Source organism: Podarcis bocagei, assembly GCF_964188305.1.
Source record: "Podarcis bocagei genome assembly, chromosome: 7".
Taxonomy (NCBI): Eukaryota; Metazoa; Chordata; class Lepidosauria; order Squamata; family Lacertidae; genus Podarcis; species Podarcis bocagei.
In genome coordinates this window covers 37,848,094-37,870,574 of record NC_138132.1, presented here as the reverse complement: position 1 = coordinate 37,870,574, position 22,481 = coordinate 37,848,094, and the positions used below count along the sequence as shown (strand labels likewise).

General features: G+C 50.9%; 1 protein-coding gene across 1 annotated transcript in view; it reads right to left on the bottom strand.

Annotated features, from left to right (window-relative positions):
• Positions 1 to 1,391: 1,391 nt before the first annotated feature.
• The window catches only part of BCAR1 (BCAR1 scaffold protein, Cas family member), a 41,328-nt gene continuing 20,238 nt past the window's right edge, over positions 1,392 to 22,481 (bottom strand). The window contains exons 2-7 of the mRNA XM_081203370.1: positions 12,828 to 13,463; positions 6,362 to 6,508; positions 6,091 to 6,198; positions 4,458 to 5,597; positions 2,770 to 2,859; positions 1,392 to 2,262 (exon numbers count right to left, since the gene is read on the bottom strand). Of these exons, the coding sequence (XP_081059496.1) occupies positions 1,741 to 2,262; positions 2,770 to 2,859; positions 4,458 to 5,597; positions 6,091 to 6,198; positions 6,362 to 6,508; positions 12,828 to 13,463 (2,643 nt within the window). The 3' untranslated portion in view covers positions 1,392 to 1,740. The remainder of the gene's footprint in view (positions 2,263 to 2,769; positions 2,860 to 4,457; positions 5,598 to 6,090; positions 6,199 to 6,361; positions 6,509 to 12,827; positions 13,464 to 22,481) is intronic.

The window sequence follows — 22,481 nt, the reverse complement described above, 5'->3', positions numbered from 1 at the left end:
TTTCTCTACAGCATGTTTAGCTCTTTAACTGATGGCAAAAAGACACCCACACCCACAGTGTTTTCCCAGCCATTTAGTGGCTTATCCACTCAAGTCAGTGGGATTCTGGAAGGGGAAAGGGCAGGAGGAGTTAGAATTAGCTGCTGATTAGGCAGTCAGTCATCCAGGCTGCCACTGCCCAGACCTTTGCCCACCACCCTGTTCTCCAGCCAGGCTCAGCCAAGCTATTGAGTCAACCTGGGTCTTTGAAAGGAGCAAGGAAGCCAAGTTCAGGGTTGTTGTTTTTTAACCATGATTAAATTTACAGGTTAAAATAACAGGATCTTAAGGGCAGGTCCCTACCCAGAAGGTACCAGGCCAACCAATGTTACAAATGCAGATTGATATTACTCCTGGCCCTGTGGTTACTGCCCAGAGTTAGTGCCTTAGCATAAAGATGTGATCATTCCAAACACTGACAAGGGGCAGTTTCTCTATGGAGGCGCAGCTTCTCCATGTGCCAGCCCAGGGCAACTAGGATTAACAGAATGTGCCTTATACAAAATCAGACCACAGGTCCACCTGGCTCAGTCTTATCTACAGGGACCTGCAGCAGCTCCCCGGGGTTTGAGACAAGGGGATACTCCTGGCCCTACCTTGAGATGCTTCAAGAGAGCAAAGGGAAATGGCAATGAGCAGAGGAAAGGATGAACACCACAGAAGGACCTTTGCAAAGCCAAGTTTCACTCTGAGCTGGGAGAAAAGGGACTTTCTTTTATCTGTCCTGAAACTCCCAACATCCAGCTTCCTTGGAGTTCTGGCGTCATGAGAGAGAGAGGGAAGACTTTTCTGTTTCCACTTTCTCCATGCCATACATGATTTTACAAACTTCTATCACACCACCTCTATCTAGCCTTATCTCTGAACTAAAGAGGTCCAAATGCTGCGACCTTTTTCACAGGGGAGTCGGTTGTTTTGGCCGCCCTTTTCTGAACCTTCTTCAGCTCTACAATATCCAGAGGCGACCAGAGCCATACACAGTATTCCAAATGCGGTCGCAGCCCATAGCTTTGTGTATTTGCACTGTGACAGTGGCACTTTACATTTCGTCCAGGCATGGTAGTGAAGCTGGAATGGATCAACGCTCTTCCCTGTTTTGGACATGCAAAGTTTTAGTCCAAATTGCTGCCTGGTTGACAACCCTAATGAGACACACACATTCTCTCTCTGCTTGTGGAATTGATCACCTTCCTTCTGTGTCGACTGAACAACCTGGGCAAATTCGTTTGCTGGCATCCCAAGGCTCTTCCACAGATAAGGGCACTGATGTAACTATGGCAAGAGAAACACACACACACACACACACACACACACACACACACACCGTTCTTTCTCCCATACCCCCTAATTGCTTGGATTCTATGTCTCTTTATTTGATTTAAATAGTGCTCATTAGCCAAACCATTTCAGAATCAAACAGGGTGTGGGGGAGGGGGAAGGATAACTATTTGCCTTCCACCACCTTCTCCCCGGTTGCCATCAGGGCCATCAAGATCCTCCCTTGTGAACCACATCAGGCACATGGGAACCACTGGCAGGAAGGTCCATTGTCTGTGGAGCATAGAGGGAGGGGAGGGAGCAGCCAGCCCACCAACCCAGGAGAGTCTGGATAAGTATTTACAGCCCATTTGCAGTGTTTGGGTGGGTGGGTGTGGATCGTCGGCAGGCCTCCCCCCGCCCCTACGAAGCCAAGGGCGGGCTTCACATGGCCGCGAGCTGCCCCAGCACCACCCGGAACTGCTGCGTGCTGTTGGCGAGCTCGTGGACCCGTGCCACCATGTCCTGGGCAGCGGCGGGGGAGGGGTACTGTAGCGCGGCCACCTTGGTGGTGGCCACAATCTCCTTGAGCATGTCGCAAAGCAGGTTGCTGTAGTGGGTGACCTTGTGACGCACGTCCTGGGCCTTGGCCTGGCGCGAGAGAGTGTCCCCGATGAAGACCAGCTTGTGAGCGCTCAGGATGACGAACTTGCTGTGTGCCACGAAGATCTTGGGGGGCTGGTTGGTGCTGACGGCCGTGAAGAAGGCGTCCACGGCGTTGGTCAGGGTGGTGAGGTTAGCCTCGCACTGCTCCAGGTAGAAGAGGAGCAGCTGCCGGTCAGAGGGGCAGAGGGAGGCACCGTCCCCGGCCCGCACGTGGGCGTAGTGCTGCGGGGGCGTCCAGTTGGACAGGTCGTTGTCGATGGGCCGCGTGACCTCCTGCTCCAGGCGCTCAAACTGCTTCAGCTGCAGACAGGGGGAAAAAAGCACAGGGTGCTCCATCAAGCAAGGGTGGGCTGCCGAGGACAACCGGCTCCCCCCCCCTCCAGCCTGCGACAGAATGAGCCAGCTTCCTCCTCGCAGGGCTACCTGGGACCTGGGCTTTGCCACTGGGATGTGGTGGCATCCTGGAAGCCACAGATCCACACAACCCGGCCCTATCATTAGGCAGAGTGAGTATGTAGACTCGGGCAGCAGACTTTTGAAAGCAGTGAACGGGAGGTGAAGGTGGAGAGGCAGGAGTGGAGAGTGCCACATGGCCTGCCCTGCTTAAGCTACCCTGGCATCCTTTACCATCAGTGGCGACCAAACATTTTTGGGCCACTGCCCCATTTGTTTCATGAACTCATCCCCAGTGCCTGATACCCTGCCAAAAGCATTACAGGCGATGACCATGTTGTGCATGCGTCATTGACATGTGCCTGGCAAAAGCCTTAGTGGTGGGGCTGGACCCAGGAAGCCCACCCTACTCACCTGTTGCTGCTCCAGGTGCCCCTTCCCTTGCCGGATGATGTTGCCCCTCTCAAGCAGCTCCTTCTGGGTTTTCTCAAACTCTTCCTTTCCCTAGTTATTTTTTAAAGGGGTGAAAAGGAGGTTAGTACGGGTGAAACCAGAGAGACAGACCCACAGCACAAGGAACCCAGTTCATCAGTGCTAGAGCATCTGCTTGGCATACAGAAGGTTCAGCCCCCGGCACCTTCACTTTGAAAAGGTTCTTGGCCAAGGCATCCAAAAAAGGACTCTTCACTAACCTGGCTCCCTCCAGATGTTTTGGAGCTGCAATTTCAATCAACCCCAGTCAGCACATCTGGTGGACACCTGGTTGGTACGGGCAGGTATAGGCAACACTGCGCTACCTGGATCAGTGACTTGAGTGCAAAAAGGCATTTCCTACCTGCCCATTTTTCAGCTTTCCACCGCTGGGGAAGGGCCATACCCCAGTGGTTCAAGCATCTGCCTGGCAGGAGGAAAGTCCCCAGGTTCAAACCTTGACATCTCCAGCAGAAGGCTACCTTGAGAGTCTGGAGCACCAGCACCCATCAACAGAGACAGCCCTGAGCAAGACAGCCCCATGATCTGACCTGGCAAAAGGCCACCACAGCCCTGAGAGCCTCTCCCTGGCAGGGACCAGAGGCGGCACTGGAGGTGGTTGTGTGCAAATTCCAGTGGGGTAAGAGTGTTAGTCTGCTGCAGCAAAACCAAACAAGAGTCTTGCAGAAGACGTGACTGGTAGGCACACTCGTTGGTTGAGCTGAAAGATATTTTATCGTCTGAGGCAAAGAAGACAATGGCAGCTCCTGCTATTCTACATACAAAACTGACTAGATCAGCAGCTGGAACATACTTCAGCACTGGTAATGGGGCAGCAGCCTTTACAGCCCCCGAGGGCAGCAAGCCTCTGGGCACATCTGCCTTGGGCAGCTGCCTCACCCTGTCTCATGAAAGGGCCGGACCAGATTATTTGATTATAAACCTGCAGGCAGGGCCTGTTTTTTTTGTGTGCAGGGCCCAAAAATCTTCAGAGGCTTTGCATATTAATGGCAATACTTAACCTAAGGCAAAGTGGGTGAAGAGCAGAGAGAAGAGGGGGCCTTCCTGCTTCTGCCACCTGGGCTACAAAGCTCCTTATCTTAAAAAAAGTCAATTTTGGAGGTCTTAATTTTGCTGGTGTTGATATTGACGTATTGTATCCTTGTTTTTAGATCTTATTATGAATTACGTGAGGAAGATTTAATTTTGCTGTTTACACTTTATGTTTTCATTCGCCGCTATATTCTTGCAGTGATGTGAACCTTTCCATGTGGTAAGCTGGCTTGAGCATGGCTTAACGATGGAAAGGTGGAAGATATATACAGAAGATGATAACGATGGAAAACTTAGCCTGGTGCCAGGCTTTTAAAATATAGAACTATTATATTCCGGTTGGATTTCCCAGGAGTATGTCTTGGGGGCTGGAACCTAGCAAGGGGTTTGACCCCTGAGGATGATGGGATTTTGGGAACGGACACAGAGGACCTAGCGAGGCCTGCCCCCCCCACCTGTCCATCTTCCCCTGGTGGTGGCTTGCCCCTTCAGAGGCTCTGTCTGTGTTATGTGTGTGTGCACTCTGCCCTTCCCCCCCCCACAGCACACCCCTCCTCTTCCCCGCTGCCCAACCCCACCTGCAGGTGGACGTAGTCATAGTCTTCCATCCAGCCGCCCTCGCTGTTCTCATACTGCCCCTCGGGCGAGTCCTGGGTCAGGAACTTGGGCGGAGAGGGCAAGGGCCGGGACTGGATGCTGCTTGCCTTGTCAGCCGGGGTGCCGTGGGCGAGGCTGCCATCCCCTCCCAGGGAGGTGGGGGGCACCTTGGTCCTCCGGAAGAGCAAGGAGGCGTTCCCGTGCAGGAAGGAGGCCAACTGCTTGGTGTCGTCTGGCACCCCCCGCGAGTACATTACCAGGTGCTCCAGGTCGTCTGGCGGGGACCCCGGCTTGCCAGCCACCAGGGCGCCGGGGGCCCAGCCACAGGCATCCAGAGCCTGGCTGTGCCGCAGCAGAGCCTGGTACACGTCCTCCATCTTCTGCACCTGCTTGCTCAGCTTGGCGTAGAGGGAGCGGTCCGAGGCCTGCGAGGCGCTGCTCACAGCCGCACGGGCAAACTCCAGCAGTTCCCGCAGCGCCCCCCGGACGCTCTCAGCCGCCCCCTGGATGCGGGCCGCTTGCACCTCCATCTGCTCGGGGCTGCGCCAGCTGCCGCTGATGAAGGACATGAGGTAGGAGACGGCGGTGCCCACGTTGCCCTGGAGCCGGGCCAGCGTCTCCATGGCAACGTCCTGGTCGAGGTGCAAGTCCCTGTCAGGGGCCTCCTTGACGGGCACCATGTCCAGGGAGGAGCTGGAGTGGTTGCTGCGGGTGCTGCCCGTGCTGGAGGCCGAGAGGCGCTTGCCGTCGCCCGCCTTGCCCTCCCGGTCCACCTGGGGCGGTACGTCGTAGATGTAGTCACCCTCCCCGTCTTTGCTGCCCACTGGCAGTTCCCGCGGCACGTCGTAGACCTCCTGGCTTGCCAGCTTCCTCAGGCCAGGCGGCACGTCGTAGATCTCCTGGGCCTCGGGAACCCCTTTGCTGGCGGCCGGAGGTACATCGTACACATCCTCAGGCAGGTAAGACTCTGCCGCCGGCGCGGAGGGCTGGGCAAGGATGAGTGGGTGCCGTAAGGGATCAAACGGCTTGGCCTTGCAGAAGACGGGGGGCACGTCGTAGGTCTCCTCCCGCGCAGGGCCATCGGGGACATCTTTGCTGACTGATGGGGGGATGTCGTACACCTGCAGGAGGGTATTAAAGCTGGCGTTTAACCCAGCAGCACATCTGTAGCCCCCTCAGCTTGTAACATGCTGCTAGTTCGTTTCTGGGCCCCATTCAAGGTGCTCACTTGGGCCCCAAAGACTGATATTTTCCCTAAAGACTGTCTAAGGTGCCCAGATCGGCAAGGGGTGCCCCTCTTGGTAGTTCCTCTGCCCTCAAGAGGCTCTGGGGCAGGGTCTAGCATTCAGCTTTTTGTTTCTTAACTTCTGTGGCCATAAAACTGGTTCTCTTAAGTTACACAATAAATCAATCCTATGCTTCGGAGAGTGTACTTGGTGGGGTGGGTGTTTCTTGGCAATTTTTGTTTTTCCTCCGGGTCAATCGCCTTCTACTCTGCCTTGGGGTCAGAGTGGCTTCCTAAGCACTAGGGCAGCCCCCCACCGCAGCCCCTGCCACTGAAGCTAGAGGCCCTCCCCACTTCCACGCCTCGGAAACCCTGCATGCCATACTCACCACCTGCAGGCCTTTTTCCACACTGGGGGGCACATCATAAATATCCTGGGCATGAGCCAGATCCCTGCTGTTGGGGCCCTTGACTGCCAAGGTGGGGGTGTCATATACCTGGCAAAAGGAACAAAGGAGAGCAAGAGACGTTAATTTCTAATGAGTTTGAAACCCATTGAGGGCTGGTGATTTGGAAGCAGAGGTTTCACCACCAACCCACCCGCGTGGGCCCCTTGCCAACCAGACTCCCCCCACTTCTAGAAGGCAGGACATCACTCACCTCCTGGCTGCCTTGGTTCCCCAGTAGACTCCGAGTCGGGGGCACGTCGTAGATCTCTTGGAGGTGGCGGGGAAAGTCATACTCATCCTGCTCTCCTTTGGGGGAGTCATAGACGTAGACCTGACCCACACGCGTGGGGACGACAACCTGCACGGGGGGGAAAAAGGGGGGTGGATGAGACAAAGTTTGCTGGGCTAGGCAGGTGGGAGCCTGGCTGGGAAAGTCACAGGTCTGACCTCCACTTGCCTGAGGCTAACTCTGGGGGCCCCAATGTGTCTGAGACACCGCAACATCTCAGGCTCACCTATGGCACTCACCAAGGATCCTTTCCTCCCCCACCACCACTTTTAGAGGGGTTGAGAGATGCCCTAAAGAGTAGCTCAAAGTCACCCCGAAAAGCCAAGGGTGGGGAGACATCAGCGCCCCTCCAAGCATTCAGTCAAGTCCAATGCACTATCCAGTGCCCTGACCTCTTGGCTGCTTCCTTATGCCCAAATGCTGCTGAAGAGCTTTTTCACGCTGGGGCGAACAGTACTGAGAACACACCACTGATCCAACAAGCTCTTCCCTAAGAGATGCTCCTAAATAGCCTCTGTGTGTGTCACATAGGATGCAGCTTGTCCTTTCATCCAGCAGAGGGTGCTGCCTGCCCATAGGCAGCCCCTGTCTGGAAGGAACCTCCAGGCACCTTGCAGCAGGAGCCCCTTCTCCAGGGGAGGCAGGGATGACATCATGTTCTATTTCTGGCTCTGAGCAAATGAAGGGCTTGGAGATGAAGCACAATGTGCGCTCATTCCCTCATGGGCGGCCGCTTCTGGAGGCGGGGGGGGGGGGAGGCGAGGGACCCTGCCGCAGACGCCTTCCCGGCTGCCGCTCGTTTGCGGGGGGGGGGGGGAGTGCATGCAAAGAGAGGCATTGGAAGCCAGAGGCTGCAGGAGTCTCCAAGCGCATTTGCGCACAGTCAGAGTGCAATACAACGAAAACGTGGAATTCCGCTACAAGGTTAAGCAGGAATGAGTCTTTGCAAAAGCAGGCTCTTGCTAACTAAATTATAACAATGCACTCAGGTTGCATTATTTATCCTGCTTCTGATCTGCCTGGGGTAGGGTAAAGAGCTGCCAAAAGCACTGAAGCTCAGAGAGGAGGCAATTTGCCCCTGCATGCCGTAAGAACACAAGGAGAGCCTATTGGTCAGGCTCATGGCCACCCAGGCGCCTCAGGGAAGCTGGACCTGAGCACAAGGGCAGTTTCTCCCCTCCTGTGGTTTCCAGCAACTGGTATTCAGAAGCATTGCTGCCTCCAGCCACTGTGGCACAGAATGGCCCTTTGGGCTGGTAGCTGCTGAAAGCCCTCTCCTCCTCCTCCTCCATGAATTTGTCTAATCCTTTTTTAAAGCCGTCTAGGTTGGTGGTCATCATTCACTCCTGTGGGAGCGAGTGCCATAGTTCAACTATGTCACATTTCAACCACTTACCCCCAATCCCAAACTCCACAAACGACCCCAGGCAAGAGCTGGCGGCAGCAGTGGCGGCACCACCAATTGTCTCCATAGCAAATTTGCAACCTCTCCCATGTAATACCCCAGATCTAAAGTCTCCCAAGACACTTGGGTTGCTAGTATCTACAGATCTGATGCTTTGTAACAAAAATAAAAAGAAGCAGGAAAACCAACATACAATTAGCAAGTTAATAAGATGCTCATGAGGGTGGGAATACGCATTTTGCAGGTTTTCAAGCCAACAGAGGCTGCCAAGGACTTCAAGATTTCATCATGCACAGCCCACGTATTCCAAACACCACAGCCATAAGGTGTGGGAACTTGTTTTGTTTGGAAAAGGGAAAGTGGTGGTTCTCAGGATGGCAGCCATTGAACCAGAGGTGTGCTTGATGTCATCGCTTCGTATCTTTAGGAGAACCTTCACTTATGGTCAGTGGTCGAAATTCCCCAGCTGTTACTGGACTACAACTCCCACCACCCCTGATCCCTGGTCCTGCTAGCTAGGGAGGATGGGAATTGTAGTCCAACAACAGCCAAGTCTGAGAAACACTGGTTTAGAGTGACCGACTAGCACCTGGGAGAGACCAGGGTTCAAATCCCCGCTTAGCCATGAAGCTTTCCCTTGATGACCTTGGGGGCCAGGCACTGCCCCTCAGCCTAACCTAAAAAGGGCAGAAGACCCCCTGCATGCTACCTGGAGCTCCTCAGAGGAAAAGGTGGGATATAAATGCAATATGTTAACGTGGCACTGCCCTGAAAAATGGAGATCTTCCCATGGCACAGAAGCAGCCACATGCTGCAACACAGGTTTCCCAGAGTGGTGCCACTCACACAGCACCACCGTGAGCCACTCCCCAAAAACACACACACAAACACACCCTGCATGGTACCCCTTTGGCCTGCCCTCAAAGGCAGGAAAAAGCAACAAGGTCACTGGTGAGGAAGAGGCGTGGGTGGGGACCTAGCAGGCAGGCAGGCCTGGCCGGCTGCCAAGTGAGAGAAGCTTTTTTCCTGAATCATTTACTGCTCTGCCAGGCCTGCTCCATCCGAATCTCCTTCAAGGTCAGCCAGCAGCAGCAGCAGCAGCAGTAGCAGCAGCAGAGGCTACTTAATAGAGGACAAGCATGCCGGGTGCTTTGCCTACTGCCAAGACACGGGACTATCGGTGTCCCCAGCCCAATACTGTCTGCACGGACTGGCAGTGGCTTTCCAGAGATTCAGGCCGCTAGAGCCTCAACTACCTGGAGACATCAGGGATTGAACCAGGGACTGTCTGCATGCAAAGCATGAGCTCTGCCAGTGAGCTGTGAGCCACCTCCTAAATATAAAACAAGGACTGTATCTAACTACGTTCGGCTCAGAGCAGACACACGGAAATTAACAGACCCAGGTTTGTCATGTCCTTGTTTGCCTTTAGTTGGCTGAGGAAGGCAAGGGGAGCAAACAGACTAACCAGAGAGCATTTTCCCTGGGTTTCCCCAGGTTGGTTGGTTGGTTGGTTGGTTTTTGCTTTCGGGGGTCAAAATTCCGTGGTCAGGAATGCATTGGAAACTTCCTCATAGGAATCAATGGAAATTGTCAACAGGTTATGCAAACGCTCGCCTAAGGAACGATTTCTGGGGGACGCCTTGTGTTTGTAAAGCAGGACCTGTGTATACTAACACTGGATACAATCCGAAGGTTCCAGTCCTCAAGGTTCTGAATGAAACTGGGGTTCAGGTATGACACAGGCTGTGTATACCCCATTCATTTAAAGCACATTTCTCCTCCCCAGCCCAAAGATTCCTGGGAACTATAGTTTGTTTAGAGCGTTGGGAACTGTAGCTCTGTGAGGCATAACAACAACTGTCATGATTTTGGGGGCAGGGATAGTACGTGTATACAGTCTCAGTCAGGCCACTGGTCCACATAGCTCAGTATGGCCCACTCTGATGTACAGCAGCTCTCTCTGGGGTTTCAGGCAAAGGTTCTCTACCGGGGACTGAATCTGGGAACTTCTGCAGGCAAACCAAACGCTCCAACCCTATGCTCTCCCCTAGCACTGCAAGACCCCACATTTTGATATGGCACTCTGGGAGAAACCAAAGGCATCAGCCATGCCCAGCCATGCCTCCTTACAAGAGCCTTATCCGTCTCCAATCCAGAAACAGGCTTGCCCAGGAACCAAGTTGAGGGAGCCTCAGAGATGGATAAGGAGGCCTCCCACCCAGAGGGAGGCCATTTCCTTTCCCAGGGAGAAACAGGAAACCGCTCCTCACAGCCTGCTGCAAACCCCCCTCCCCAGGGGAAAGCCATGCTGGAGCACACACACACGCCCCTGTCTCCACCCTCCATTGCAGAGGGAGGCAGCGGAGGCAGGAGGCAAGGCAGCCTTGGTGCAAATCTCCAGGAAGCTCCCAGTAAGGAATGCAAGCACCAGCACTTGGGGGTAGGGGAAGGCAACCCAGCCCCAGCAGTCCAGGAACACTAACTGGCTCTGACCCCGTGTAGAGAAGCAAAGAGTTTTTAAAAGCAGACAGTAGTAGATTGCTTGCCACAATGGGGTAGCTGCTGCCTGCCCACAATGAGCAAGGCGGGCTGAAAAATCCCAGGGCATCTTTGCAGTCTGAAGCGTGGCTGCTGGTGTTGCAAATGGATTTCTCTCCCCCCTGCAGGAACCCCCAGGCCAGCAGAGCCAGCAGGGTGCAGCAGGAGCCAGCTTAAGGCAGAGCTCTTTAGGCTGGCTCCTCTGGTGTTACTATTGATGTTCAGCGGAAAGACTTTTATGTATGAGTGTTCTATTGCGGTTTTAGCAATTCATGCTTACCTGCCAGGATAAAAATATTTTAAACAAATTAGTTAACTGCATTGCTTAGCTGTGATTCCTGCACTGCAGGGGGTTGGGCTGGATGACACTTGAGGTCCCTCCCAACTCAACAATTCTATGACCACCAACCACCCCTTGCTACAACTCCCTGGTCCCCAACCTCTACTTTAGCTAAACATAAGAATGGCTTCTTCTGCTTCCCCCCGTTTACCTTTCTCCTCTTGCCTCTCCTATATTAAAATATACCTTGTAAGCCCATTGGGGCAGCTGACTGTGGTCTTGAATGCCATGCACATCAGCAGTGCTTTCATTAGTGTTCTAACAACAGCAACCTGCATGTGTTTCCTCGCTGTTCTTCTTTCAACGGCCTCTCCCCATTCCACATTTATGCCCATGCACCTGAACTCAACGGGCACCGTTTGACTATGAGCTCCGTGGGACAGGGAGCTTCTTTGCGTCTGTTTCTCCTTGCATGTGTCTGAGGGGCAGCTGATGTAGCCCTCTCCAGATGTCACTGGGGCCCCCAGCTCCCGTCCGCCTCTGCAGCCAGCTTGCCCAATGGTCAGGGTTGATGGGAGCTGGAGTCCAACAACCACCTCTGAAGGGCATCATGCTGGACACCCCTGGCGTGCGAGGCTGTACAGATAATTCATAATAATGGACCCCGTGCAGAAGAAGCACTTTCCTCTCAGCCGTGAAAAGCGCCCAGCTCAGCAACTGCTAACAAGAACCATTTATGCCCCTTTCTCTTTCTCTGTGCCAAAACTCGCAAGACAATGCCTTCACAGCCACTTTACTACCACTGTCTGACTGCAGGAATAAAAGCCACTCTTGCCCACTTTGACGGCAGAGTGGTGGATTTCTCCTGGGAGCATCGTTCCTGCACCTGACTCTCTGCTCTCATGCGAAACCCCAAGGGGGTGGGTTGGGGAGGGGAGGGGAGGGGAGAGCTGCCTCTGCCTATTCACATCGGAAGCCAGTGATGGGCAAGAAACCGGCAGCATCACTTAGCCCACCTTTCCTTTCCCCCTCCTCCTGCTCTTCCTCCTAAGGGGTTTTGCAACATTTTAAGACTTGATTCTGCTTTTCTTAAAATTAAAAGGTGGGGGGAGAGATAATCTACTTTCATTTGCATAAACACACAAGTGGCAATTTAAAAATAGATCAGACAGCTCTCCTGCAGCGTGAAGGGAAGTAGGACAGAATACTGAATCTGTGCTTGATTTGCTGGCCAGTGTGCCTATCAAATGCATTGCAAAGCTGCCCAGGCTTAAGCAAGGCAGAGTTGGTCCTCATTGGCCTGTACAAGCAATCACCCGCTGGCATGCGGACAGGGTATCCTTTCTTTATACCAGCCTGGCATCCTCCAGATGTTTTGGACTGCATCTCCCACCAGCCCCACTCTGGGGAAGGCTGCTTTAAGCTGTCCTCATAGGGAAGGCACTCCCACCTCTCGGATTGTGCTGGCTGCCCTTTCTCCCCACGCTGGTGCTCTGAAGGAACATTAGAACATAAGAACATCTTGCTGGATCAGGTCAGCAGCCCATCTAGTCCAGCATCCTGTTCTCACAGTTGCCAGCCAGATGCCTCTTCTGGGAACCCTGCAGGCAGGATTCAAACTCAAGAGCAGCCTTCCTGTGGCTTCCAGGAACTGGTATTCAGAATCACTGCTGCCTCCAGCTGTGGAGGCAGAGCATAGCCATCATGGCTAGAAGCCACTGACAGCCATATCCTCCATGAATTTGCCTAATCCTCATTTAAAGCCAACCCTGCCTCCTGGGAGAGAGAGAGTTCCATAATTTACCTAGCTGCCTGTCTCAAATCTTCCTAAATTCAGCTTTACTGCATGTCCACCGGTTCTAGCAACGGGACAGGGAGAAAAACTTACCCCCATCCACTTCCTCCATGCCATGCATAATTATATAAACTATCTTGTCTCCCCTTCCTTGCCTTTTCTCTAAACTGAAAAACCCCAAACACAACAACTTTCCTTTAAAGGGGAGTCTCTCCATCTTCTTGATCGTCCTGCTTGCCCTTTTCCGAACCTTTCCCAACTCTGCAATATCCTTTTCGAGGCGAGGCAATCAGAACTGTACGCAGTACTCCAAGGGGGGGCCACACCATAAACTTGCCAAGTGAACAGGTGCCCTTCAGAGGCTTACCTTTCCTTGGGTCTTTGGGGCTTCCCATCCCCGTCCATCCAGTGAAGGAGGCACCTGGTAGATGTCCTGCCCCAGCCCCGCGGGAACCGGAGGGACCTGGTAAATGTCCTGGGGCGGGCTGGCCGGTCCAGCTGGTACTTGGTACACCTCCTGGCATTGAGAGGGGCTCTGCTTTGGATAGACAGGGGGCTGCTTGCCCGGGGGCGACTGGAACTGGCCCGCGGTCACTGTGCCCTGGTGGAGGGGGGCCCCCAGGGCCTTGTTTGGCGCCGGCACCAGGTAGACATTGTCCTCTTGGGGCAGGAAGGAGGGGTGCATAGAGGTGTACTGGGAGGCGGGGGACGTGGTGTAGCCCCCTTGGTGAGTGTAGGCCAGGGGGGTCTGCCCTGTCGGTTGCGGCGTCTGCTGTGGTGTCTGTGGCGTCTGCTGCGGCAGCTGCTTCTTGTCGTACATGCCCACCAGGATCTTGAGGCGGTTGCCAGGGACGATGCCCTGCCGCCCGTGCAAGGAGCAGAGCCACCAGCCATCCAGCCCTTGCGTGTTGCGCTCCAGCACCGTCATGATGTCGCCCTTACGGAAGGAGAGCTCGTCCGGGGACTCGGCCACATTGTCGTAGAGCGCTTTGGCCAGCACGTTCTGCAAAAGAGGCAGAGAGGAGGGGAGTTAGGGCGGCCAGCAGGGGGCAGGAGAGGGCATGGGGGGAAAGTGGGAAGACAGCGGATGGCAGGGCACCAATGGCTGAACAGTGTAGAGAGAGGTCAGCAACTGGCACACCCACCCCAAGCTGTACAATATGTCTCCCAGAGGTACAATTTGCAGTCAGCATCACATAAACCGTGCTCAAAAATATCACCAGTGTGAAGTGTTCACAGAGGAGCCGTACTCACGCCATAAATTTAAAACACTATGATACCACTTTAAACAAGACATGGTTTCTCCCTCTCCCTAAGAATTATGGGAGCTATAGTTTGTTTTAAGCGTGCTGAGAGTTGCTAGGAGGCCCTTATTCCCCTCGCAGAGCTACTATTCCTAGAGTTCCCTGGGAAGAGAGATTGACTCTGGGAACTGAGGCTCTTTCAGAGCAATAGGGGTCTTAAACTGCTTTAAATATACAGTGCAGACAGGGCCTGGGCTACATTCCACCCACATCAAAGTAAATGGTTTCTACACACGTACGAATCTAGGTAAGCACAACTGCACTTCAAGGACACATTCCAGCCAGGCAAAAGCATTGGAGGGGGCTGTGGAGCAGGGCTGGCGGGGTGTGTGGCCTGGGAAGTGGGGAGTGCAAACTGAGAGGCTGGGGTGTGGGGGCTGCATCTGGCCCTCAGTCTTGCGGTTCCTCACCCCACATATACCCCCCCCTGCCCATTGCACCTCCTCTTTCTAAATTAAGACTAAGGAGACACCTTCACTGCTATAGCCAAAAAGGGTTGGCCTTCAGAAGGACGTGAGGGTGCCCATGTGGCTGCCCCAGCCCAGTTTATGCAAAGATCTCCTTTGAAGTGGAAAAGGAAAGTAATTTATCAATGAGCAAAGGTCACTGGGTGGAACGTCCCAGGCAGGACTCTCTGGTCTGTATACAGAACTTGCCTGGTGCCCTAGTAAGAAGAAAGGCTCCCTCTTTTACAGGTGAAATTAGTTGGTTCTCCCCCTCCCCACAAATAAAGAACATGAATACACATGGGGGAAATGGGTTAAAAACAACAAACCTGGAGCTAGAGACTTGTGTCGGCCTATTTATAAAAAGCGCTGTTTGCAAACAAAATGACATGCCTAACCACTGAGCAAGAGACGAGAAGCTTTCAGAAAAGACACCCTGCGCTGAGACGAATATACACACATCTGTGCCTTTAAAAGAGAGCAAAAGCAATGGAAATGATGTAAGATTTTAAAAGGACGCAAAAGAAAAATAAAAAGATACAGATTCTGGGTGATTTAACAAAGCAGGAGACACACAAGCAAAGTGGAGCTGCTTTGAGAAGAAAGGCCAGTTTACGGTGCAATTCCAATGCATGTCTACTCGGAAGTAAGTCCCACCGAGTTCAGTAGGACTAAGTAAGTGCACACACAGAGGCCTACCTGGAAGTAAGTGTCATTGGACTCAGTGGGGCTTATTTCAGAGGAATGGCTGCTACAGATTCCAGCTCAAACCAAACTAATCATTCAGGGTTGTCCTTCTCCTCTCCCTCCTGCATGCCCTGCTCTCTCCTTTTACCCCAACTTTCTTTGCCCCACTGCTATGGGGAAGAACCAAAGCTCAATGGCAGAGTCTGCCTTGCATCTACAAGGTTCCAGGCAAGGCTGGGCGAGAATCCTGTTAAAAGTCCTGTGGAGTCGCTGCCAGTCAGTGCAGACAATACTGAGCTCAATGGACCAATGGTCTGGCTGGGAATAAAGCAATTCCTGTGATCATTTGCTCTTATTTAAGTCTAAAGAATGCAAAGCAAATAAAGAGCAGCAAGTGCTGCTGTTCATTAGCCGGTTTCTTGTTCTTTCAAATTGCGAAGTGTTCCAAACCCAACAACAGAGGAGGATTTTATCAGATGGGCCGGCTGGCAGACCAGCTTAGGGCCTGGGACCCTCCTTCTAGCACAAGCAAAGTCTCTCCTCCCCACTTCTCCTCTCCTGGGCAGGAAGTGCCAGAGCTGTGAGTCAACCAGAGAATTCCCTTTGTGCGTCCTGCTGCTGCCCTCCACCCCTCCCACAGCAGCAGGAAACGCAGAGATTCAGAATTTACTTCCAAACATAAGTTTCTACTGGAGCCCCAAGGAGGTAGGTGGAAGGGGGAATCCAGCCTCTTTTGAATCTTGATGCCAGTCTCCAATCGGTCTTTCCCAACCAGTGTCCTACAGCTGTTTCGGACCATGACTGCCATCAAACTGTGCTGGCTGGAGTTAATGAGAATTGTAGTTGAAAACAATCAGATTGGGGAAGATTTCATACCTTCCAAACTATGCCTGTTCATAAAAAGGTAAATAACAGGCTTTTTCACTGCGGTCTATCAATTGCTACCAGGTGCCATCCCAAAAGGGCCACCCTTAAAATATACTTATTCCGTTGCTTGGAAAAAATATTCCATTTCACATTTTGGTGCTGGATCACACATCAGATTTGCTGCTTCTGAACATCACTGTTTTGTGGAAGTTTAAGCTTCAGTACGGCATGCCAAGAATTAACTCTGCAGAGTGAGTTACCGTCACTCAACTCCATACAGTGGTGCCTCGCAAGACGAAATTAATTCGTTCCACGAGTTTTTTCGTCTAGCGAATTTTTCGTCTTGTGAAGCACGGTGTCGGAAAAGTTTTGAAAAAGCTTCAAAAATCACCAAAAACCTCAAAAAAGGCTACCACACCGCGTTCTATGAGTTGCTCCTCGAAGTCAAGTCACAACTGTATTAATGGTGTTAAGAAAAAGGAAACAAACTTGCAAAAGAACGCAAGACTTTTTCGTCTTGCGAAGCAAGCCCATAGGGAAATTCGTCTTGCGAAGCAGCTCAAAAACCGCAAAACCCTTTCGTCTAGCGAGTTTTTCGTCTTGCGAGGCATTCGTCTTGCGGGGCACCACTGTACTTAATTCTTTAGTGAGATGCCAGTCTATAGATCTCACCAAACTGCTCTGCCTACTAATTCTTGGCCCCTTCTACATCTCGCTCTCAGTTCTAAGTTCCTTCATGCTTCCTGTACTGTGTTTCCTCCCAGGAGGCCAAAAGCACATTTCCCCCCAACAAGATTGTTTTGTTTACAACTAGTGGCTGATTGAGGCCCCTTAAGCAAAGAATGAGAAGAAAATGTTTTGTACGGTTTTCAAAGCCCAAGTGGGCGTTCACAGAAAACACAGGGCAGGGAAGGGGGAGCTGTCTGCGGGACAAGAGAAAAAGAAGGGTGATAGCTGAGTGGCACACCACAAGCTTTGTAAGGAGAAGGTGTCAGGTTCAATACGCAGGGTCCCCAAGTACGGCTGGGAGAGACCCATCTGAAATCTCAAAAGAGAGCTTTTGGCACTCAGTGGAAGACCAGGGGTTCCCAAACTGCAATTAGTGGACAGGACCACCAGCTTCATCCAGTTGGTCCACCGTGCTTCTGTGGATTTGTGGCTGAAGACGGGAGAAAGCATGCCCATCACATTAAATACTCGTACCAACTTTTACTTGTATTTTATTGCTTCCTTTATTTCTCACGTTGTGTTTTATTGTGTTGCAACTTGAATACAATAAAACACAATTACCTAAGAAATAAAAGAAGGGAGGGGGAAATGCAATTAAAGATCATACAACATCTATCACAGGGCACTGCAATTGCTAAAGAATGGGCAGAGGAATATCATTAGATGATCTGCCAAGACCCTCGGCAATTTCCAAGTGTTCCATTGGGGTGAGAGAACTTGAAACTTGCTGGTGTACTCTGTATATACCAGCTCCCTATGTTCTGAGGACTCTACAGGTTCTTGCTGTGGCCAAAAGTCAGATCCCCTCCCATCCAACTATCCGCCAATGAAAGAAGATTCACAGGTATGTGGTGTGCTGACAGTCACCAACTCGGCTATACAGTTGGCTGAGGCCAGGGACGGGGAACCTGTGGCTCCCAGAGGCTGTCGGGTCTTCAACTCCCATCAGCCTCACCCAGCACAATCAATTATCAGGAAGTATGGCGGTTGTAGTCCAACAACATCCAGAAGGCAGCAGGTGGATTCCGATCCCTGCTTTATAGTGAAGTAGATGTGCGGTTGCCACTTTGCATGATGGTGAGACATGTTTACATTTCCCCGTGTCGCTGCTTTTGGAACGCACTCACGCCGGAGGCCATGATGGCCACTGACATGGATGGCTTTAAAAGAGAACTGAACAAATTCATGGAGGGCAAGGCTTTCAATGGCTACTAGCCACAATGGCTCTGCTCTGCTTCTGTGGTGGGAAGCAGGATGCATCTGAATGCTGCTTGAATCCTGCTTGTGAGGTTTCCCATTAAGGCATCTGGTTGGCCACTGTGAGAACAGGATTCCAGACTATAAGGGCCATTGGCCTGATCCAGCAGTCTCTTATGTTCTTTCCCTAACTGAAGTTCTAACCTTTCCCCTAACCCTTCCCTTCTCCCTTTGCAATTGTTGAATGGAGATGAAGAAAGACCACAGATCTAAAAACGATGTTCTGATAAATCTCTCGGAGTGTGGATAAAACCGCCAGCCTGGCCTTGCGCTGCTCCCTATATGTGCTCTTTAATGGGACTATTATTTGATTGCTTATACATGGCACACCCCTTTTCTCTTCCAACCACCAAACTGACCACAGGGTGACTATGCAAGACATGGGACTGCCATGCTAGGATAGGCTGAGGGAAACCCTCTGTAGGGCTTCTCCTACAAATTTGATGCTGCCTTCCAGGAATTCAAAATATTTTCCAGGCCTGCCCAAACTTTACCAGAAGAGGCCCTCCTGGAATAGGAGACTGAATCCGAAAGCTAGGATATTGTAAGCAACAGGCTCGACTTCCCACCCTCCCCAAGGGAAAGAGGCGGAAAAGGCATCTATGGAAACGGGGCCTCAAATGGACAGATATGTTGCAGAGGCTGGGGGGGGGAGAGGCAGAGAAAAGGAAGAGTTGCTGCTGTTAACAGCCCTAAATGCAGCTATGGGGCATCTGGCCAGGCGCTGTTGCAGCCCCACAAAAATACTGGCTATGACACAAACACTCTCCACACTACTGGGGTTACACGGGTTCCTCTGGCGCAGAACTACATCTAACAGCACAATGGCCCCCTTTTTTTTTACCACAGTGGTTCCCAAAGCAGTTTACAGTAATATTATATTATATTAATAGGCAGGTCATGTTGCTTTCACAATGACAGATCTCAGTGTAAGTGTGGGAATTGGAAAAGAGCTTTCCTAAATATTGTTATTGTGCTGATTGGAGAAAATTCCTCAGAAATCTGGCCCAGAGGTGGAAAGAAGAAAGAGTCCCTACCAAAGAGGAATGGCAAACTAAGCTGATGGACTATGCTGAAATGGCAAAGCTGACCGGGAAGCTCAGGAACCAAGAAGACAAAAACTTCAGGAAAGAATGGGGGGAAATTAAAATTTAATTAGGAGACCACTGTAAGCAGATGAAAACATTAGCAGGATTATCATTACACTTGTAGTGTAATAAATATGGTGGATAATATAGATATAAAACATAGATTACAATACAATATGCAGTTGAAAACATTGACATTAGGACCCACTGAGGGGATGGGGGGTAGTTATGAGATTCAGAGAAATCTCTGTATATGGAAATGTATTTGTATATGTTTGGAAAATGTGTATATTTGAAAAATCAAATAAAAAGATCACAAAAAATAGAACATTCCTCAGAAACAAGCCCTTCAGTGAAATTTCCCTTTGGGCGCAGCCTTGCACCTTGGAGCAAGCATCCTGCCCCCCCCCCCCCCGTTTATTGCTTGGGCTGGAAGGACAGAGCAAGGCATGCCAGGTCAGATGTGCCTCTGGGGAAAGGAATGCAAGAAAACAACATCTAGGTGGACAAGACCTGCCATGCACACCACAAAGAGTAACCTTACTCCGAAACTTCCACAGAAAACACTAAGCTTTTTTTGGGGGGGGGGCTCTGCCACTGAGCTATGAACCTCTTCTGGGTTTTGAACAAGGGATGTCCCCAACCTTAGTTTAGGAAGCTACAGGTCCCAGAATTATTTGAGGGAAGATGTGGCTGTTTAAAGTGGTACAATACTGCTTTAAATGAGGCCAAGCATTTAGATAACTATCCATTTAAAAGAGTTTTTTGTTCGTTGCCTTAAAGACAGGTTCAAATAAATGTATTTCAAATGTACAGTGGTACTTCAGGTTAAGTACTTAATTCATTCCGGAGGTCCTGAAACTGTTCTTAACCTGAAGCACCACTTTAGCTAATGGGGCCTCCTGCTGCTGCCGTGCTGCCGGAGCAAGATTTCTGTTCTTATCCTGAAGCAAAGTTCTTAACCTGAAGCACTATTTCTGCGTTAGCGGAGTGTGTAACCTGAAGCGCATGTAACCTGAAGCGTATGTAACCTGAGGTATCACTGTATTTCAAACAAATAAAAACAGAAAAACAGGCATGCTATCCATGGTGTCCAACCAACCTCACTCCCTAAAGCAGCTGTCACCAACTTCAGATGTCAACTCCCTCCAGATGTTTTAGACTACAACTCCCATCAGGCCCAACCAGGTGCTGATAGGAATTGTAGTCCAAAGCAGCTGAAGGGCACCAGTTGGTGGAAGATGCCCAGTAGAAAACAAGTCATGAAAAAGGTGGAAGACAAGACTAATTATTTATTGTATTCATATCCCACCTTTTTCTCCCTCTCATTTAATCCTCACAACAATCTTGCAAGGTAGATTAAGCTGGGAGGCCATGACCTTACCTTTTTCTTCTCCAGCTGTCCCTGGAAACACTTTGCAGGGATGAAGAAGTTAAACCTCACCTTCCCTCCAGTCAGAGGAATGCATGATTAATGTAGCTTTAAAAAAATACTTTTTTAAAAAAGGCAGCAGGAAGCCGTCCAAAGTTGCTCAGATAGGAGTTTGATTACAACATAGCGCTCATTGCTCACGCAAAGTCTTACTAAATGGGCATCTTGTGAGCTCATACACTGAAGGGGAAATTACTCTGAAAGCAGATGACTCACTTCCATCAAAAAGTCCTTTAAAGCAGGGCCCCCATTTCCGGCTGAGCCTTCTCCTAAAAAAGACCAGCCCTTGAACCAGTCTAGACCTTAGCCTGCCCCACTCACCTATGGTTTGGGACACAGGCCTATAGGTCAATAAAAGCGTGCTGTCTTGGGGGACACACACACACACCACCAACTGGTTTCGCTGAAAGGAGGCCAAGTACGTTTCCGAGCATGATTCAAAGTGTTGGTGCTGACCTTTAAAGCCCTAAACGGCCTCGGTCCTGTATACCTGAAGGAGCGTCTCCACCCCCATCGTTCAGCCCGGACACTGAGATCCAGCGCCGAGGGCCTTCTGGCGGTTCCCTCATTGTGAGAAGTGAGGCTACAGGGAACCAGACAGAGGGCCTTCTCGGTAGTGGCGCCCGCCCTTTGGAACGCCCTCCCATCAGATGTCAAAGAGATAAATAATTACCTGACATTCAGAAGACATCTTAAGGCAGCCCTGTTCAGGGAAGTTTTTAATATGTAACGCTGTACTGTTTTTAACACTGATTGGGAGCCGCCCAGAGTGGCTGGGGAAACTCAGCCAGATGTGCGGGGTATAAATAATAAATTATTATTATTATATTATAAGAGCTGTCACTCCAGAAGGGTCTCTGAGAGGGCTCACTAACATTTCAACCCATGATTTCAACAACAATGAAACACAGGAGAGTATGTGACTGGCAAGGGATATACAAGGAAATCCTAATTCCTCACATTATGCTTCTTTTTAGGGGTGAGGAACCGCAGGACCGAGGGCCAGAGGTGCCTCCACCCAGGCCTCTCCATTTGGTCCTTGAAATTTCCCACTTCCCAGGCCGCACACCCCACCAGCCCTGCTCCGGAGCCCCCTCGATTGCTTTTGCCTGGTTGGATTGTGTCCTTGAAGTGTGATAATGCTTACCTAGATGTACATTTATGTGTGTAGAAACGTGTGGCTGGAATGTAGCCGAGATCCTGTCTGCACTGTCCATTTAAAGCAGTATCATACCACTTTAAACAGGCATGGCTTCCCCCAAAGAATTATGGGAGCTGTCGCTTGCTAAGGGTGCTGAGAGTTATTAAGACACCCCTATTCCCCTGAAAGAGCTACAGTTACCAGAGTCAATCCCTCTTCCCAGGGAACTCTTGGAATTGTACCTCTGTGAGTACCCCTCTCAGCACCCTTAAAACAAACTACAACTCTCAGACTTCCTTGGGAGAAGCCATGCCTGTTTAAACTGGTATGATACTGCTTTAAATAGACAGTGCAGACAGGGTCTAGGCTACATTCCAGCCACATAAAAGTAAAAGCCATGACTGTTTAAAGTGGTATGATACTACTTTAAATGTATATTTATATATTCCACCCACTTTCATATCTGGCCCCACCAACTACTGTCATGCGGCCCCAGGAAGGTTCCCTATGATCAAACACAGCCCTCAGTCAAAAAAAGGTTCCCCCTCCCTCTGCGCCACAGGAAATTCTTAGTCCAATCTTGATGGGAAACAATCTGCCCCTTCCAACCAGCATCCAGATAACTTTTCAGAAACAGAGAGACAAAGGACTGCCCAAACTGAAACTACAAATGCAAGGTAGAAAACTAACAGCAGCATTACAACACGACTCTCTGGATCTTTACTTGTAATTAAACCATTCAATACAGTGGGATTTACTCCAAAGTAAGTGGACATGGGGCTGCAGCTCTAATGAGATTGAGAAAATACTGTTTCACAGACAAAGTTAAAAGCCCTTCACAAACATCTCAGAAATCCCCACAACAGCGCTGTAGGGTAGGTCTGCTTTGCAGAAGGAAGCTAGAGAGAGTGGTTTGCCTAAGAATTACCCATGAAGTCTAAACTAATGCAACAATAGCAGCTGGCTTTTAAGAGTGAAAATTCATAGTCCCAATATTATAATCAAAAGGACCCAGGAAGAAAGGTGATGCTAATGACAGGCCAGTTTCTACTCCTTATGTTGGGATCTTC